Source organism: Hyla sarda, chromosome 7 (genome assembly GCF_029499605.1).
Source record: "Hyla sarda isolate aHylSar1 chromosome 7, aHylSar1.hap1, whole genome shotgun sequence".
In the NCBI taxonomy this organism is placed as follows: Eukaryota; Metazoa; Chordata; class Amphibia; order Anura; family Hylidae; genus Hyla; species Hyla sarda.
In genome coordinates this window covers 223,749,509-223,770,181 of record NC_079195.1, presented here as the reverse complement: position 1 = coordinate 223,770,181, position 20,673 = coordinate 223,749,509, and the positions used below count along the sequence as shown (strand labels likewise).

General features: G+C 46.6%; 2 protein-coding genes across 6 annotated transcripts in view; both read left to right on the top strand.

Annotated features, from left to right (window-relative positions):
- Positions 1-6,325, top strand: part of ROR1 (receptor tyrosine kinase like orphan receptor 1) — a 318,627-nt gene extending 312,302 nt beyond the window's left edge. For all 4 annotated transcript variants that reach the window (XM_056532850.1, XM_056532852.1, XM_056532851.1 and 1 more), the window contains exon 9: positions 3,029-6,325. In XM_056532850.1, the coding sequence (XP_056388825.1) occupies positions 3,029-4,456 (1,428 nt within the window). In that variant the 3' untranslated portion in view covers positions 4,457-6,325. The remainder of the gene's footprint in view (positions 1-3,028) is intronic.
- A 10,717-nt stretch (positions 6,326-17,042) lies between these two features.
- The window catches only part of UBE2U (ubiquitin conjugating enzyme E2 U), a 56,108-nt gene continuing 52,477 nt past the window's right edge, over positions 17,043-20,673 (top strand). Inside the window, exon 1 of one of the 2 annotated variants that reach the window (XM_056532858.1) lies at positions 17,043-17,207. The gene's annotated coding sequence lies outside the window, so the exon portion shown is untranslated. The remainder of the gene's footprint in view (positions 17,208-20,673) is intronic. The other variant, XM_056532859.1, reaches the window with a different exon arrangement.

Sequence of the window (20,673 nt, the reverse complement as noted above, 5' to 3'; positions counted from 1 at the left end):
CCACAGTGCTCTCTGCTGACACCTCTGTCCGTGTCAGGAAGTGTCTAGAGCAGCATAGGTTTGCAATGGGGATTCTCTCCTGCTCTGGACAGTTCCTGATACGGGCATCAGGTGTCAGCAGAGAGCACTGTGGACAAGACAAAAAAGAAATTCAAAAAGAAGAGAATTTCCTCTGTAGCATACAGCTGCTAAAAAGTACTGGAAGGGTAAAGATTTTTTAATAGAAGTAATTTACAAATTTGTTTAACTTTCTAGCACCAGTTGATTTCAAAATAAAATGTTCTCCACCGGAGTACCCCTTTAACTCTGTCCCTGCCTGTGCTTCAGCTGGGACAAAGATGATGCTGCAGCCAGACAGGATTATGTTCTGGATGGTATGGGGACCCCTAGTGGTCTTTTTTTTTTAATTTATATAAGCCATGATTTCCATAAAAAGGAAATAACATTTTCTTATGAAGTATATTCGAAAGCTTAATGTTTTGCCAAAATGTGCAACATATAAAAGGTTTTTGAATCTGACAGCGCCCATTTAAAGGGCTCCCTTAGTTTATTATGCATGTCTTGCCTCATTCTTATGGCTAATGCTCCTTATATTGAACTGATTCGGACACCAAAGAGGAACAGATTGTATGTCTAGCTCTCCAATGGTGTAGGTGAACCAGTGGTCGTAAACTGTGGCCCTCCAGATGTTGCAAAACTTCAACTCCTAGCATGCCCGGACAGCCGTTGGCTGTCCGGGCATGCTGGGAGTTGAAGTTTTGCAACATCTGGAGGACCAGATTTTGAGACCACTGAACAAAGATGAGAAGGAAGCCTTGATTTACTTTTTAAAGGGGTTCTCCCTTGTTTATACTATTTTTTGTTATTATGTTTGTGTGTTATGTGTGTATAAGTATGTGTTTTTTTATGTGTGTTGTGATTATGTATATATGTATTTTCTTACCTTTTGTGAAGATCCGGAGGCCCCTTTTTCTTACAGTGGCTTGCTGTGCACCTCGGCCTCCGCCATGTTGTGTTCGGTAAGTGGGATGTCGTGGGGTGTGTTCTTGCTTCTGTCCTTCCTATCTTCTGACGTCCGAGGCGAATCTTTTCTTCCTGTTTCTTCCGTGGCTCAGCGACGAATCTACGGCCTCTTCCGGCGCATGCGCAGGTAGTTTTTTTTTTTTTTTTTACCAATAAAGTTTTTTTTGTCTAATTGACAAACTGTCTGCGCATGCGCGAGTACGCAAGTGCTACGCTAAGAGCGTAGCGTACGTTAGGTCTACGCTAATAGCATAGCTTCGCGCAAGCGCAGACAGTTTGCCAATTAGATTAAAAAAAACTTTATTGTTAAAAAAAAAGAAGAAAAAAAACTACCTGCGCATGCGCCGGAAGAGGCCGCAGATTCGTCGCTGAGCCACGGAAGAAACAGGAAGAAAAGATTTGCCTCGGACGTCAGAAGATCCCACTTACCGAACACAACATGGCGGAGGCCGAGGTGCACAGCAAGCCACTGGAAGAAAAAGGGCCAGCTTCTGGATCTTCACAAAAGGTAAGAAAATACATATATACATAATCACAACACACATAAAAAAACACATACTTATACACACATAACACACTAATATAATAACAAAAAACAGTATAAGCAAGGGAGAACCCCTTTAAGGACATTGTGGATCCTCTGGAGTGGCAGACAGGCTTCTGGCTGTCCCGGCATGCTGGAAAGTTGAAGTTTTGCAACATCTCAAGGGCCACAGTTTGAGAGCACTGATGTGGACTGTCGTGTGCGTCTTCCCCCAAACACATTAGATGGTCGGCCTATTCCACACTTGTCTAATATGTATTAGACATATGTTGGATAAACCTCCCAATTGCGGCACACCTAGTGTGTTTTGGGGGCCTCCTGAATTCATCTCTTGGGGGAGAGGAGGGTGAAGCATGTTGGATTTTAATTGGGCAAGCCTTTTGTTCTGGGGAAGATAAGCCTCTGCCTAGTGTTAGAGCTCGTTCACACGGGCGGATCCACAGCGTATTTTACGCTGTGGATGCGCCGACGATGGACCCCTAAAGTGTGCCTCCAGATGTGCCTGTTCGGAGCAGCAATCCGCCGCCACGAGCAGACACACTGCTGCGATGTGTGAGTTGTCGCGGTGTACTCGCACACATTGCAGCTCCCTGAGCCAGGCCGAGAGCAGCTGCAATGTGTGCAAGTATACTGCGCATGCACGCGGCGACTCGCATATCGCAGCGTGTCTGCTCATATCGCCACTCCGAGCAGGCACATCTGAGGCACACTGCAGCGGTCCATTGTCGGCGGATCCGCAGCAAAAAAATACGGTGTGGATCCACCTGTGTGAACGAGCCCTGTATATGTGTATGGGGGGATCCGGAGGGATGTCTGTCGGTGGACCATGGTAAAAGCCATCCTATGTGTATGGCCACATTAAAGGGGTACTATGGTGGAAAACTTTTTTTTTTTTTTTTTTTTTTTTTTTATCAACTAGTGCCAGAAAGTTAAACAGATTTGTAAATTTCTTCTATTAAAAAATCTCAATCCTTCCAGTACTTATTAGCTGCTGAATACTACAGAGGAAATTATTTTCTTTTCGGAACACAGAGCTCTCTGCTGACCTCTCTGTCCATTTTAACAACTGTCCAGAGTAGGAGAAAATCTCCATAGCAAACATATGCTGCTCTGGACAGTTCCTAAAATGGACAGAGATGTCAGCAGAGAGCAATGTGCTTGTGATGTCAGCAGAGAGCTCTGTGTTCCAAAAAGAAAAGCATTCCCTCTGTAGTATTCAGCAGCTAATATGTACTGGAAGGATTAAGATTTTTTTAATAGAAGTAATTTACAAATCTGTTTAACTTTCTGGCACCAGTTGATTTAAAAAAAGTTTTCCACCGGAGTACCCCTTTAAGAATCTGCTTTGTCTTGTATAACTACTATATCGCCTAACTACACATACTACTGTAGAGCGTCATCATGTCTAGATAACTGTTCCCTAATAATCATTGATCTTCCTCTGCTTTCTTCTTTAAACAGACCAAGGCTAAAGAGCTCCCTCTATCTGCGGTGCGCTTCATGGAAGAACTGGGCGAATGTGTTTTTGGAAAGATCTACAAAGGACACCTTTACCTCCCAGGGATGGATCACGCCCAACTTGTTGCCATCAAAACTTTAAAGGATTATAACAATCCCCAGCAGTGGGCAGAGTTCCAGCAGGAGGCATCTCTCATGGCAGAGCTACACCATCCCAACATGGTGTGCCTTCTCGGAGTGGTCACTCAGGAGCAGCCAGTGTGCATGTTGTTCGAGTACATGAATCTTGGGGACCTCCATGAGTTCCTCATCATGAGGTCCCCCCATTCAGATGTTGGCTGCAGCAGTGATGAAGATGGGACGGTTAAGTCAAGCCTGGATCACGGAGACTTTCTCCACATCGCCGTTCAGATCGCAGCCGGCATGGAGTATTTATCGTGTCATTTCTTCGTCCATAAAGACCTTGCTGCCCGGAACATATTGGTCGGAGAACAACTTCACGTGAAGATTTCTGACCTCGGACTTTCGAGAGAAATCTACTCCTCGGATTATTACAGAGTCCAGAACAATTCTCTCCTTCCTATTCGATGGATGCCTCCAGAGGCCATCATGTATGGGAAGTTTTCCACCGATTCGGACATCTGGTCCTACGGCGTGGTGCTTTGGGAAATCTTCAGCTTCGGCCTTCAGCCCTATTATGGATTTAGTAACCAAGAAGTCATCGAGATGGTCAGGAAGAGGCAACTGCTTCCGTGTTCCGAGGACTGTCCTCCGAGAATGTATAGTCTCATGACCGAATGTTGGCAGGAGATACCGTCGAGGAGGCCGAGGTTCAAGGATATCCACATGAGGCTGAGGTCATGGGAAGGACTTTCAAGCCATACAAGCTCCACTACGCCATCAGGAGGCAATGCCACCACGCAGACCACATCTCTGAGCGTGAGTCCTGTAAGTAATCTGAGCAATCAACGGTATCCTAATTTTCTTTTCTCAGCGCAAGGAATGCCACAGGCCCAGATCACTGGTTTTATAGGGCCACCGTTACCTCAAAATCAAAGGTTCATACCTATCAATGGATACCCTATCCCGCCGGGATATGCTGCTTTTCCAACCGCTCACTACCAACCACCCGGGCCACCAAGAGTCATCCAGCATTGCCCGCCCCCGAAAAGCCGCTCTCCAAGTAGTGCAAGCGGCTCAACAAGTACTGGTCACGTGACCAGCTTACCCTCTTCCGGATCCAATCAGGATGCAAACATCCCTTTACTGTCCCATATGTCTATGCAGAGCCATCCGAGTAGTATAGGAGTACAATCCTATGGAAGCAAAGGTTTGAAAACCTACAAAGTGGACATGAAACAATCCTCTTTACTCGAAGACTCTGACATCCACCATGGACACAACGACTCCATGATCTCGGCGGAGTTGTAATATTTTGTGGTAGATATGTACATACTATATGCAGGAAAACAATCGAATGGACGCTTTAAGAAGAAGAAAAAAAAAAGTTTTATATAAAGTATTTTTATTGAACTGAGGTCAATCCACGTGTTCAGCGAATGTTTCCTTCAGGTATCTTCTGTGAAGTTAGACTCTTATCCTCAACAAGTGGACGCGCAGTTCAGAATGTGATGACTTTATTGTTTCATGTCGACCTGATCGCCTTCAAAGGGCTACTCCGCTGCTAGACGTCTTATCCCTTGTCCAAAGGATAAGATGTCTGATCGTGGGGGTCCCGCGATCTCCGGGCCGCATCCGGCATTCTAAACAGTTTGTTTAGAATGCTGGGTTTTTGAGATTGGAAATGTGACGTCACACCACGCCAACTTGTGACCTCACAACACACCCCCTCCATTCATGTCTATAGGTGGGGGCGTGAGGGCCATCACGCCCCCTCCTATAGACATGAATGGAGGGGGGGGGTGGCGTTGACGTCACGAGGGGGTCGTGGCATGACTTCATGCCTACCACCTCCTCAACCCAGCATTCTGAACATAATGTTCAGAACGCTGGGTGTCTGCACAGAGGTCGTGTGGTCGTCCCTTGCAATCAGACATCTTACCCCCTATCCCAGCGGCTGGACCCCCCCCCCCCTCCCGATCAGACATCTTATCTCCTATCCCCTATCCCAGCGGCCGGACCCCCACGATCAGACATCCTATCCCCTATCCCAGCGGCCGGACCCCCACGATCAGACATCCTATCCCCTATCCCTGTGGCCGGACCTCCACGATCAGACATCCTATCCCCTATCCCAGCGGCCGGACCTCACGATCAGACATCTTATCCCCTATCCCAGTCACCGGACCCCCACGATCTGACATCTTACTAATCCTCTATCCCAGCGGCCGAATCCCCCATGATCTGACATCTTATCTCCTATCCCAGTGGCCGGACCCCCACGATCTGACATCTTACTTATCCCCTATCCCAGCGGCCGGACCCCCACGATCTGACATCTTATCCCCTATCCTAGTGGCCGGACCCCCACGATCTGACATCTTACTTATCCCCTATCCCAGCGGCTGGACCCCCCACGATCAGACATCTTATCCCCTATCTCAGCGGCCAGACCCCCGCGATCTGACATCTTATCCCCTATCCCAGCGACCAGACCCCCACGATCAGACATCTTATCTCCTATCCTTTGGATAGGGGGTAGGCTATCTAGCAACGGAGTACCCCTTTAATCTAGGTGTTGTCCTGAGTTAGAAAAACATGGCTGTTTTGTTGGGGTTTTTTTGTCCCAAAAATGGCGCCACCCCTGTCTACACGTTGTGTATGGTATTGGAGCTCAACCTATTTATTTCAATGGAGCCAAGTTCCAATAAAAGACACAACCCATGGACTGTTTTTGGAAGAAAGCGGCCATGTTTTTCTGATCCCTGACAACCCCTTCCATACATATATATGCATCTCTAACGTTGCCAAAGATCACGAGTGAGTGGAGACTCATTAAAACGCCATTGGCCGCTCAATGCAAAACCTTGTTCATTGTAAACAACATAAGAATTTAAGAGGTCTGTAAGAATAGAGGCTTTATGTTCCGTGTTCAGACCAATAGATGAAAAACACCTTTTTGTCCAAAATTTTGCAAAACATTAAGGTTCGTATCCAACAGAGGGATATAATGGAATATTGAGAACCTCATATAAAGGGCTAGGACGTCTATTTAACTCTGCGCACAGAAAAGTAGAAAAGCATGGAGGCTTTAAAAAAAAACAAAAAAAAAACAGTCAATGGATTGTGTATGGTATGGCAGCTCGGCTCCATTTAAAGGGGTACTCCACTGGAAAACATTTTTTTTTTTTTTTAACAACTGGTTCCAGAAAGTTAAACAGATTTGTAAATTACTTCTCTTAAAAAAACGTAATCCTTCCAGTACTTATCAGCTGCTGTATGCTCCACAGGAAGTTCTTTTCTTTTTGAATTTCCTTTATGTCTGACCACAGTGCTCTCTGCTGACACCTCTGTCCATGTCAGGAACTGTCCAGAGCAGGAGCAAATCCCCATAGCAAACCTCTCCTGCTCTGGACAGTTCCTGACATGGACAGAGGTGTCAGCAGAGAGCACTGTGGTCAGACAGAAAGGAAATTAAAAAAGAAAGGAACTTCCTCTGGAGCATACAGGAGCTGATAAGTACTGGTGGGATTAAGATTTTTTTTAATAGAAGTATTTTACAAATCTGCTTAACTTTCTGGTACCAGTTGGTTTAAAAAAAAAAAAAAGGTTTACAGTGGAGTACCTCTTTAAGTGAATAGGGATGAGCTGCAGTACCACAGACAGCCTGATGTGGCGCTGGTTTTGGACAAAAGTAACAAACAATTTTGTAAGGCTAAGGCTACGCTACAACTTTGGTCCCTCAGCATGAAGATCGACATTGCAGGTAATGTTAGTAATTTTTATTTTTTTTAGCTTACTTGCACAAATTATTTTGGTCACGTGACCAAAGTCGCTGTGTAGGCCTAGCCTTATTGTTAATAGATCCTTTAATTGAAGGAACCCTTCATGGTAGTGTCTGCATGTTATTTATAATTCCATCCCCCTCCAGCTGGAGTCACCATTTACCTGTATCAGTCAGCACCCAGTCAATTACTCGTCCACCAACCATAGAATAAGGCTACGTTCATACAGCCATTGTGCTCTTATTGGGATCAAACAGAGCACCACCAGGTCCATCGGGTGTCCAGTATTTTACTGGAGCTGAGCGGAGAAAAAAAATAGGACATGCCCTTTTTTTTTCTCCACTCAACACCGATCCTTCCGAATTACTCAACGACAGAGCTCCCTTTAGCGAAGCACGCCGGCAGTGTGAACAAGCCCTAAAATAGAAGTGAAAGTCTTTTGGATTTAAAAAAAAAATTTATTAGAAAAAAATAATAATTTGGTATTTGTCAAGGCCACCTCTTCGGAATATTCATAGATCCATCAAACAGAATAGGTTTAATATAAGCAGGGGTGGGATTTAGTGAAGATCCATCAAACAGAATAGGTTTAATATAAGCAGGGGTGGGATTTAGTGAAGATCCATCAAACAGATTTGGTGTAATATAAGAAGGGGTGGGATATAGTGATGATCCATCAAACAGATTTGGTGTAATATAAGCAGGGGTGGGATTTAGTGAAGATCCATCAAACAGAATAGGTGTAATATAAGCAGGGGTGGGATTTAGTGAAGATCCATCAAACAGAATAGGTGTAATATAAGCAGGGGTGGGATTTAGTGAAGATCCATCAAACAGAATAGGTGTAATATAAGCAGGGGTGGGATTTAGTGAAGATCCATCAAACAGAATAAGTGTAATATAAGCAGGGGTGGGATTCAGTGAAGATTCATCAAACATAATAGGTGTAATATAAGCAGGGGTGGGATTTAGTGAAGATCCATCAAACATAATAGGTGTAGTATAAGCAGGGGTGGGGTTTAGTGAAGATTGATCAAACATAATAGGTATACTATAAGCAGGGGTGGGATTTAGTGAAGATCCATCAAACAGAATAAGTGTAATATAAGCAGGGGTGGGATTCAACAAAGTCCCATCAAAAAGAATAGGAGTAATATAAGCAGGGGTGGGATTTAGTGAAGATCCATCAAACATAATAGGAGTAATATAAGCAGGGGTGGGATTTAGCAAAGATCCAACAACCAGACTTGGTGTAATATAAGCAGGGGTGGGATTCCGCTTTCCAACTACAGAATCCCCCTACCTTCTAATAACAGCTGTACTGACACGGCATGTGGTAGCAGCAAGGAGGAAGCAGGAAAAGGAGGCGGCCTAGTTACGTACTTTGCACTGTTTCCTCTCCTTAGTGATTTGGGTGGCACTACAGTGTGGAAGAATGTGGGGAACCAGACGGCTCCCAACGTATGGCAGCTGAGATAAGTAGGCACTTATGGGACTGGATTGTGGGGTCTACACATTATCTGTCATATGAACTACTGGTTTTCCCCACCTCCCCAGAATCGTCTGAATCCCACCCCTGAATATAAGGGTAAATCTGGCCTCATCTTCCGCAGTTTAGGGCCCTTTAAGTCCCCGCTGATCGCCACTTCCTGGTCCCTGTCTCAACGCAAGGACACGGCTCTTCACTGGTCAATCACTGACAAAGGCTACTGCTGCGGCCAGTGATAGGCTAGTTCAGTTATTTCAAGATGGGATCTGGTTGAGTAACCCTAATTTTATTGCCGGCCCTTTAAGAAGGGATCTGGCTTAACGAAAATAGGATTTGAGAATTAATTTTTTTTTTTTTTAATTAAAAAAATATTTAATGGGCCTATTCTGTACGAGGATCATAACTAAGAGTTAGCACTTTCTTTAAAGGGTATGGTGACATTGCTCAGCAGGTGGCGACATTGAGCTAAGGACAAAGCTCCTCCCATGATTAAGGTAATTTGTACTCCATATTGAGGCATGATGGGAAAGATGTTCAAAGTAAAAAAAAAAAAAAGTTTTTTTGCAAAAAATTACTGCTCCATCACTTGTGGCCAAAGTTGTTCTATACCATGTACCAGTGGTCTTCAACCTGTGACTCTTCAGCTGTGGTGAAACTGAAACTCCCAAGCCTATGGTTGTCAAGGCATGCTGGGAGTTGTAGTTTCCCCATAGTCAGAGAGCCACAGATTGGAGGTCACCGCTTTATACTGTGTATCTGGATGTATTTTTTGTTTTTCATTGTCACTTTATAGCAGTGTTTCCCAACCAGAGTGCATCCAGCTGTTGCAAAACTACAACTCCCAGCATGCTCGGACAGCCGAAGGCTGTCCGAGCATGCTGAGAGTTGTAGTTTTGCAACAGCTGGAGGGCAGCAGTTTGAAGGATATAAGAGGGAAGCCTTGATTTACCTTTAAGGGACAGCTTGGATCCTCTGAAGGAGGCAGACAGATATTTAGCCGTTCGGGCATGTTTAGAGTTGTAGTTTTGCAACAGCTGGAGGGCAGCAGTTTGAAGACCGCTGAACTAAGGTATATGAGGAGGAAGCCTTGATTTACCTTTAAGGGACAGCGTGGATCCTCTGAAGGAGGCAGACAGATATTTAGCCATTCGGGCATGCTGGGAGTTGTAGTTTTGCAACAGCTGGAGGGCAGCAGTTTAAATACTGCACTAAGGGATATGAAAGGGAAGCCTTGTTTTACCTTTCAGGGAGAGGGCAGATCCTCTGGAGAGGGCAGACAGACCTTTAGCTGTTTGGGCATACTAGGAGTTGTAGTTTTGCAACAGCTGGGGGCACCCTAGTCGGGAGACACTGCTCTGTAAAGCCACGTATATAACAATATAGTGTCAACCATTGAACTGCAGCCGTCTGCTTACAGTCTGGTACTTGCCTTCCGTACTTGCATGAACCTTTTTGGACCGTATTTCGGTACTGACTATAAGTCGTCCTTATGAAAACCACTCAGCATTGTTCAGACCGTATTTTTATATATTATTATGATCTTCACACTGTCGGTTTATGTATATAAATACTAGTTCTTTTTTTAATTATGGGGGAGGGGGGGGGCGGCTGTTTGCTAAATTTACAGTTTTGTATTAAAAGTTTTTGAATGATTTTGCACAAAAGTGTTATGTTTTATACAGCAGAAGTGGAAATACAAGTCTGCAATTTATGTATTTGCGTGTCATTGTTTCTTTTTTACATATCTGGTGTGTGCTACTTCTTCTCTACAGCAGGGCGGCGCTGGTGATGACCAGTCTTCAGTACACAGTATCATGCAGGTGACATCCTGTTGCTCATCTGGGATTGGAGTTAACTCAGATCTCGTCTATTTAACACCTTAGATGCCATGGTCAGTAATTTCTGCAGCATCTAATTGGTTAGAACAATGAGGCAAACCTTATGGTAAAATTTTTACCGCAGGGAGGAACACCAACCCCCCCCCCCCCCCCTACTCTTAGCAGTTTGGTAGGACCAACTTGTAGGTAGTTTCCTCTCCAGATGTAGGACCCCCTGTAGGTAGTTTTCCCACTGTATGTAGGACCCTCCTGTAACCCAGTAAGCTGTTTGCCTCATATATTTAAGTCCCCCTTGTTGGTAGTTTGCCCACTCGATGTAGGACCCCCCTTTAGGTAGTTTTGTCCCAAAGGTAGGATCCCCTGTAGGTAGGTAGTTTGCCCCTGTATAGTCCCTGTGTAGTTTGATTTCCCAATGTAGGTGGCTTCCCCAGTATATAGGGCCCCCCTGTAGTTACACAGACATGTATATAGCTTTTCCCCTGTAGAAAGGACCTCACCCAGAAGGAAAAAAAAAGCAAACACTCACCTATGTTCCCTGCAATCATCAGTTCCTTCTCCAGCTTTTTTTTTTTAGACCATAAGAGGCCACATGACGCTTATCTACCTACTGGACGTGCATGATGACGTCATCCAGCCTCTAGTGGCCACAGGCATCGTCACTAGAGGTCAGAAGCCCCTAGAGACCTCAGAGCTAGGAGGTGCTAGGACCCTTGTGACGGTGATACGCCCGCCACAGGGGTCCTAGCATGTCCTGTCCTATCTCCCTCCAGCCTACCATACACACTTTGTGGGTCCATATCTTTGGGAACCACTGGGGTAGGCTAATCTGCTCTATAAGAGACCCGTATTATAAAATGGCATGGGGCCCTACATAGTTGTACATCTACAAGGCCAAATGCTTTGGTATTATGAGATGACTCAGCTGAGCCTCTTGTGATAATGAGATGACTCTGCTGACTCTGTCACAGTCTACACACTCCAGCTTTGTTTTAAAAACAGCTGTAGAGGGCATTTACACCATGTTTTGTCCAGCCGGACCCGGCCTCCATCTCATTCATCTAAATGAGCTGACTGGAGTCAGATAGTGACTCCGGTAGGCTCATTTTTGCCCCTATGAAAGGAAAGCCTTGATTTACCTTTTAGGTACATTGTGGATCCTCTAGAGGAGGAATGACAGACCTTTAGCTGTTCAGACAGGCTGGAATTTGTAGTTTTGCAACAGCTGGAGTGCTGCAGTTTGAAGACCACTGCACTATGAGATGAGAGGGAAGCCTTGATTTACCTTTCAGGTAAAGTGTGGATCCTCTAGAGGAGACAGACAGACCTTTAGCTGTTCAGACAGGCTGGAAGTTGTAGTTTTGCAACATCTGGAGGGCTGCCATTTGGGGACCACTGCAAGGGAAGGTTAAGTGTTAAATATCCGTAGTGGAGCAGCATCGGGTGAAATGCTCTGCAGTTTTTGGCTTCTGGCACTTAATAATATTTATACTAATAGTGTCACCGAATATTTGGAGTCAGCCGTGGTCGCTTCACCTCTCGCTGACTGCACCATGAATGGGAACCTTGAGGAACCTTTGGCGGCAGATTTCACAGCCAGCACGTTAAAGGGAAATTTGGACAACGTGCTACGTTTTTTTTAAATGTACGGATCTGAAGGGGGAAGAAATATTTCCAGAGGTAAAGTACAGGCCCGATGTGTTGCAGGAGATTTATCCATATTCATATAAAAAATTCACTCTTTTGGATCCTTAAAAAGTTATGTGCAGGAAAAGCTTTGCCGCGTACGGTAATACGTCAAATCATAGACCGTCCATTCAGCGCGGGTCAATACGGCAATAAACTGCGGTGAGCCACAGAGAACCTCCTATGGTTTAATGGCCGGTCTGCTGGGTAATGTATACAGTGCTGTATAATACACAAGGGTAAGAAGGCGTCAAGCGTGTAGTGGCCATTTATCTTTTATTGCTGATACAGCATAAATATTCCCCCCCAGAGTACATGGTCTAATCCCCCTGTAAGACCCACACACAGCTAGGAACAAGGATATGATATGGATATGACTCTGCTGGCCCCGCCCTCTAATGAGATGTCTGCTGGCCCCGCCCTCTAATGAGATGACTCTGCTGACCCCACCCTCTAATGAGATGACTCTGCTGACCCCACCCTCTAATCAGATAACTGCTGACCCCGCCCTCTAATGAGATGACTGCTGACCCCGCCCTCTAATGAGATGACTCTGCTGACCTCACCCTCTAATGAGATGACTGCTGGCCCCACCCTCTAATGAGATGACTCTGCTGACCCGACCCTCTAATGAGATGACTCTGCTGACCCCACCCTCTAATGAGATTACTCTGCTGACCCCTCCCTCTAATGAGATGGCTCTGCTGACCCTGCCCTCTAATGGGATCACTCTGCTGACCCCACCCTCTAATGAGATGACTATGCTGACCCCGCCCTCTAATGCGATGACTCTGCTGACCCGGCACTCTAATGAGATGACTCACCCCACCCTCTAATGGGATGACTCTGCTGACCCCGCCCTCTAATGAGATGATTCTGCTGACCCCGCCCTCTAATGAGATGATTCTGCTGACCCCGCCCTCTAATGAAATTACTCTGCTGGCCCCACCCTCTAATGAGATGACTCTGCTGACTGCGCCCTCTAATGGGATGACTCTGCTGACCCCACCTCTAATGAGATGACTGCTGACCCCACCCTCTAATGAGATGACTCTGCTGACCCCACCCTCTAATGAGATGACTCTGCTGACCCCACCCTCTAATGAGATGACTCTGCTGACCCCGCCCTCTAATGAGATGACTCTGCTGACCCCGCCCTCTAATGGGATGACTCTGCTGACCCCGCCCTCTAATGAGATGACTCTGCTGACTCCGCCCTCTAATGGGATGACTCTGCTGACCCCACCTCTAATGAGATGACTGCTGACCCCACCCTCTAATGAGATGACTCTGCTGACCCCACCCTATGATGAGATGACTCTGCTGATCCCACCCTCTAATGAGATGACTCTGCTGACCCCGCCCTCTAATGAGATGACTCTGCTGACTCCGCCCTCTAATGGGATGACTCTGCTGACCCCACCTCTAATGAGATGACTCTGCTGACCCCACCCTATAATGAGATGACTCTGCTGACCCCACCCTCTAATGAGATGACTCTGCTGACCCCACCCTCTAATGAGATGACTCTGCTGACCCCACCCTCTAATGAGATGACTCTGCTGACCCCACCCTATAATGAGATGACTCTGCTGACCCCACCCTCTAATGAAATGACTCTGCTGACCCCGCCCTCTAATGAGATGACTCTGCTGACCCCACCCTCTAATGGGATGACTCTGCTGACCCCGCCCTCTAATGAGATGACTCTACTGACCCCACCCTCTGTGCTCACTCCGCTGACCCCACCATCTAATGAGATGACTCTGCTGACCCCGCCCTCTAATGCGATGACTCTGCTGACCCCGCCCTCTAATGATGAGATGACTGCTGACCCCACCCTCTAATGAGATGACTCTGCTGAGCTCACCCTCTAATGAGATGACTCTGCTGACCCAACCCTCTAATGAGATGACTGCTGACCCCACCCTCTAATGAGATGATTCTGCTGACCTCACCCTCTAATGAGATGGCTCTGCTGACCTCACCCTCAAATGAGATGACTGCTGACCACACCCCCTAATGAGATGACTCTGCTGACCCCGCCCTCTAATGATGAGATGACTCTGCTGACCCCACCCTCTAATGAGATGACTCTGCTAACCCCACCCTCTAATTGGATGACTTTGCTGACCCCACCCCCTAATGATGAGATGACTCTGCTAACCCCACGCTCTAATGGGATGACTTTGCTGACCCCACCCTCTAATGATGAGATGACTCTGCTGACCCGTTCCTCTAATGATAATGACATTACTCTTTTGACCCCGCCCTCTTATGAGATGACCCTGTTGACCCTGCCCTCTAATGATAAGATGACTCTGCTGACCTGTTCTTCTTATGATGAAATGACTCTCCAGACCCCGCCTTCTAATGATGAGATGACTTTGCTGATCCCACCCTCTAATGATAATGAGATGATTGCTGATCCCACCCTCTAATGATTAGATGACTTTGCTGATCCTGCCCTCTAATGATAATGAGATGATTGCTGACCCCGCCCTCTAATGATAATGAGATTACTATCCTGAGCCCGCCCTCTGAGAGGACTTTGCTGACCCCGCCCTCTAATGATAATAAGATGACTCTGCTGATCTCGCCCTCTAATGATAATGAGATGATTGCTGACCCCGCCCTCTAATGATAATGAGATAACTGTTGGCTCCTCCCTCTAATGATAATAAGATGACTCTGCTGACTCTATCCTCTTTTGATACAGAGATGACTTTTCACAACCTGTCCCATTCTACACAGCAAAGTTTTGAAAAGGAAGCTGCGGGAAACTATTGTATGTGCTGGAACATTTTACGTTTTTTCCTATATGACACCAGACACATATTAGAAACCAAAATGTTTAAAACAAAATGGCCTGTACTAAGACATTTCTTATACCAAGAGAATAAAAATGGGGGTGATGCACTAAAATCTATTTAAGGGAACGGTCCCACGTGCGCAAAAACTGCAGCAGCAGCAGGAAATACGCTGCGTAATCCCCGATCACCATATACACAGGGCTTTCCTGCGGCAGCCCTATGTGTGCACAGGAAAGCCCTGTGTATATGGTGATCGGGGATTAGAGTAGACTGTATACAATTGTAGCAAAACTTCAGCTGTTAAAAGTATCAGTTTAAAATATGTATATGTAAGAGAGTGAAACAAAAAGTTGAAATAGTTAAATAGAAAGTTGTGTAATTTTTTGTGCAGGATTAAAAAAAATAATAATAATAATTAAATAATTATATAACTTTTTTCTTCAGGAAACAGCGCCACACTTTGCCACAGGTCAGGTGCGGTATTGCAGCTCAGCCCTACTCATTTTACCAGCTGAGCTGCCATACCACCTCTGATCCTCTGATCTGTGCACAGGTGCGGAGCTGTTTTTGGAATATTTTTGTAATCTCCTTCAGGACGTAGTTAATTACACACAGTGAGATCCTGTCCTATACCTTGTAAACCTGCCTGTGTTTTACGTGTCATTTTTATTGTGTGCCTTAACATTTAATGTGTTACAATGAGGAAATTGTATAAACAGAACATTCCTTAATATTTGGATAATTCTCCGTCCGGGCCAGGCTTTGTTCCCCAATGGATCGTTTCGTATTAAGCTCCAGTCCTCCCTCACCCGGCGCCAATATCCCAGCCTGCCGAGCGTTATTAGAAACAGAGCTTATGTACACACTCACACATCAAACGGCCCCGGAGATCAAATACCCAAAACGGGGGGAAACAGAATAAAAGATTCCGTCATCAGAAGCATGTGTCTTTGGTCTGGGCACAACCATCCGAGGGGTTAATGCCCAGATCCTGGGCACAAAGATGTTCTGGGATGGCACAGAGGGTTAATACAGCGAGGTCATCTGTGATCACATGTCAACATGATAGGTTTACCCTACAATATACTTGGAACATTTCAAAATCCAACAGTTTGTGCAACAGTTTTAGCTCCGCCCAGGAGGAACCTCCAAATCTCCAGGGAAACCCATATTGGCTCAGATTGGCATAAGAACCACCCCCGAGGTCTGTTTCCTGTAACAAATGGGTCAGGAGGTACCTTCCTGGTGTGTCCAGCAAATAATTAAAGGAGACATTGTATCCCCTGCTGCAGCCTTGATGTCATGCCACGCCCCCTCCATTCATGCCACGCCCCCTCCCATGGGCATGAATGGAATGAGCGTGGCATGACATCCCGGCCATGCCTGTCCGAAGCCGGCGTTAAGAACACCAGGGTGCCGCCTGGGTGCCGGCCCGGGCAATTCGAAGGCTTTTGAAGGGTCTTAAAGGGGAACTCCAGAGGAAAAAAATTATGTTTTCAAATCAACTGGCTCCAGAAAGTTATACATATTTCTAAATTAATTCTATTTAAAAAAAAAAAATCTTAATCCTTTCAGTACTTATAAGCAGCTGTATGCTCCACAGGAAGTTGTGTAGTTCTTTCCAGTCTGACCACAGTGCTCTCTGCTGACACCTCTGTCCGTGTCAGGAACTGTCCAGAGCAGGAGCAAATCCCCATGGCAAACCTCTCCTGCTCTGGACAGAGTTCCTGACATGGACAGAGGTGTCAGCAGAGAGCGCTGTGGTCAGACTGAAAAGAATTATGCAACTTCCTCTTCAGCATACAGCAGCTGATAAGTACTGTAAGGTTAAAGATTTTTATATAGAAGTAATTTACAAATCTGTTTAACTTTCTGGTACCAGTTGATTTGAAAACATTTTATTTCCTCTGGAGTTCCCCTTTAAGGTCGTGTTGAATCTTATGCAGACCCATTTTTACAGCTTTGTGGTTAGAGGGGGCCCGAAGGTTCTTTCCCTATATATATGTAGAAAAATGTATTGTAAATGGCGCATAGACCAATGGACTCCAAACTGTGGACATCCAGCTCTTTCAAAAAACTACAACTCCCAGCATGCCCGGACAGCCGTTGGCTGTCCGGGCATGCTGGGAGTTGTAGTTTTGCAACCTCTGGAGGTCCTAGTTTGGAGACCACTTTCGAAGACCTTCCACACATGTAGCAGAGCCGACATTGTGCGGTAATGAACCGGTTAAGTCTCTATTCCATTCCATGGAGGCCTCGTTGCTATAGAAACACAAGACAATGGAGTCTAAAACAAACCTGACTCCTGTGTGCGGGACCAGTGCTCCCAGTCACAAGAAAACCCCAAACTGGGGGAACAACCTCTGGAATTGGGTCTGACGATATATTTAGGGGAAATATTCCTCGGATGTTATAATGTAACGGCGGAAAGTCTCTCCTCAGTCCCGGCAGTAGGTAAGTGCTCCTCATTCCTTTACTACTTTGTGACTTTGTGTTATTAATGTTACATAAATAGCGCCTCTCTTGCCTATAGGCTGTGGCTGGTATTGCAGTTAAACAGCACCACTCTTAGCCTATAGGCCGTTGTCTGGTATTTAAGCTCGACAGCACCACAGCCTTGTCTTGCATTGCGATTCAACAGCACCCCTATTGCTTATAGGCTTTGTCTGGTATAACAGTTCAACAGCACCACTCATGCCTATAGGCTGTGATTGGTATTGCAGCTCAACAGCACCCCTGTTGTTTATAGGCTGCGTCAGGTATTGTAGCTCAGCAGCAATGCTATGTTTATAGGCTTTGTCAGGTATTGTAGCTCAGCAGCACCACTCTTGCCTATAGGCTGTGTGGCGGCCCAGTACAGAAGGTGCCCTTCTGTACCCCTACCAGTCCTATCGGGCAGACTCAGTCAATGTCCCCTGGCTCCACACTCCTTAGTACTCTCTCTACCATATTAAGTTATGTATGGGTTAATGCAATGTTATGTAGTGTATTCATATGTTATTGTGCCTTTAAAACACTGTTGTTAAGGACTATGTTACCAAGGGGAGGTATGCAAGGTGAACCAGGTGACTTATCTGACCAATGGGATCTCTAAATTGCTACAAGACCCAGCAGGTAGGAGCTAGCCCAGTTGAGTTGTAGCTGAGGTACAGTGATGGCCGGCGATACAGGGGCCGGAGCATCGTGATGTCATGGCTCCGCCCCTCGAGACGTTACGCAAGTCTATGGGAGGGGGCGTGATGTCCGCCACGCCCCCTCCCATAGACTTGTATTGAGGGGGCGGGGTGTGACATCATGAGAGGGCGGAGCCATGACATAACGATGCTCTGGCCCATGTATCACCGGTCATTACGCACATAGCAAGTTTGCTCTGTGCAGTAATGATAGCGGGGTGCTTCAGTGGAGATCCCGGGGTCCCCAGTGGCGGGACCCCCGCGATCTGACATCTTATCCCCTATCCTTTGGATAAGGGATAAGATGCTAGGGGCGGAGTACCCCTTTAATCCCTGCAGGTATACAGGGGAGAGGTCTAGTCAAGATAGTCAAGTGTAATTTACTAAAGTCAGCGTGGGTTGCATAAGTCAATCCAAGTCCACTACAAGTCCCAGCAAGCCGATAAGCTTCCTAAAGTTCACCGTGCATCTCCTTGGGCCTGAACTGAGCTGTAAAGACTTTAACACCTTGTCTGCCTCAGTAAAAAAAAGCCATTGTTCCGTAACCTTGCATCAGAGTGATCATTTGCCCTGTGCCAGGAATTATCAGCTATACCTCGGGTGGTGAATTAGGCAAACCACGCCCTGGCGTCACGAACACAAAGGGTTAATGCCATCTGCCCTAAGGGTTAATAACATCTGCCCTTCCAACACCCTCACCACAGCTGTGTCTGGTATTGCAGCTCAACAGTTGGGCCCCATCATCATTTTTTCCATAGCAGGGTCCAGAGGAGGACCCTATGGTCCAGTGTAGCACCGGTTGGACCAGTGATGGCCTCCTTTATCCAGTGGCCCTGAGGAGGACCCTATGGTCCAGTGTAGCACCGGTTGGACCAGTGATGGCCTCCTTTATCCAGCGGCCTTGAGGAGGACCCTATGGTCCAGTGTAGCAACGGTTGGACCAGTGATGGCCTCCTTTATCCAGTGGCCCTGAGGAAGACCCTATGGTCCAGTGTAGCAACGGTTGGACCAGTGATGGCCTCCTTTATCCAGTGGCCCTGAGGAAGACCCTATGGTCCAGTGTAGCACCGGTTGGACCAGTGATGGCCTCCTTTATCCAGTGGCCCTGAGGAAGACCCTATGGTCCAGTGTAGCACCGGTTGGACCAGTGATGGCCTCCTTTATCCAGTGGCCCTGAGGAGGACCCTATGGTCCAGTGTAGCACCGGTTGGACCAGTGATGGCCTCCTTTATCCAGCAGCCCTGAGGAGGACCCTATGGTCCAGTGTAGCACCGGTTGGACCAGTGATGGCCTCCTTTATCCAGCAGCCCTGAGGAGGACCCTATGGTCCAGTGTAGCACCGGTTGGACCAGTGATGGCCTCCTTTATCCAGCAGCCCTGAGGAGGACCCTATGGTCCAGTGTAGCACCGGTTGGACCAGTGATGGCCTCCTTTATCCAGTGGCCCTGAGGAAGACCCTATGGTCCAGTGTAGCACCGGTTGGACCAGTGATGGCCTCCTTTATCCAGCGGCCTTGAGGAAGATCCTCTGGTCCAGTGTACCCCTGTGGACCAATAATGACCTCCTGCGGATCTGACGAGGACGAGATTTATGTTGTGTCTTTGGGTGATATTTAAGATGCAGCCGCAATAATTTGTTTTCTTAAAACTGTTCTTTATTTCCTCCTGATTGTTTTGAGCTGCGCAGTAAAATAAATCTGCCCGTAGTTTAAGACTTGTAATCCCGAACGTTCCCATATGTGAGGGGCAGCCGAGCATGAGAAGAGACTAATACAATTTACCAAACAAGCATGAAAGTCTTCAGCATCCTCTGCGCTCTCATAGCGGCCCCTCCGCGCCCAATGGAACGGGCCGCAGTCTCCTAGACTCAGAACGGCCATGCTGAATTCGTCAGCTGATCCACGCCACCCGGAATCGGGATTGATTTCACGCAGAATTTACCATGGAAATTAACCCCTGCAATTCAAAGTCCCACTGACAATGGGCTTTTCCGGACAGAATTCCATGTTCAGAGAAAGTTCTGCTACAGAACTTCCATAGTGTGCACTGAGCAGTAGAGTCCTATTCAGATCAAGGGTTTTCTCTGGGGTCTGAGTTCTGGTCTGGGGTTGTATTAGTGTAGGGGTCCGTATTCTGTATTAGTTTAGGGCTCTGGTGTCTGTATTAGTTTAGGAGTCTGGTTTGGGATCTGTATTAGTTTAGTGGGTCTGGTCTGGGGTCTGTATTAGTTTGGGGGTCTGGTCTGGGATCTGTATTAGTTTAGTGGTCTGCTCTGGTGTCTGTATTAGTTTTGCGGTCAGGTCTGGGGTCTGTATTAGTTAAGGGGTCTAGTTTGAGGTCTGTATTATTTTAGGGGTCTGGTCTGGGGTCTGTATTAGTTTAGGACTCTGGTCTGGGGACTGAATTAGATTGGGGGTCTGGTCTGGGATCTGTAATAGTTTAGGGGTCTGGTCGGGGGTCGGTTTTATTTTAGGGCCCTGGTCTGGGATCTGTATTAATTTAGTGGTCTGCTCTGGTGTCTGTATTAGTTTTGCGGTCAGGTCTGGGGTCTGTATTAGTTAAGGGGTCTAGTTTGAGGTCTGTATTATTTTAGGGGTCTGGTCTGGGGTCTGTATTAGTTTAGGGGTCTGGTCTGGGTCTGTATTAGTTTTGGGGTCTGGTCTGGGGTCTGTATTAGTTTAGGGCTCTGGTCTGGGGTCTGTATTAGTTTAGAGTTCTGGTCTGGGGTCTGTACTAGTTTAGGGGTCT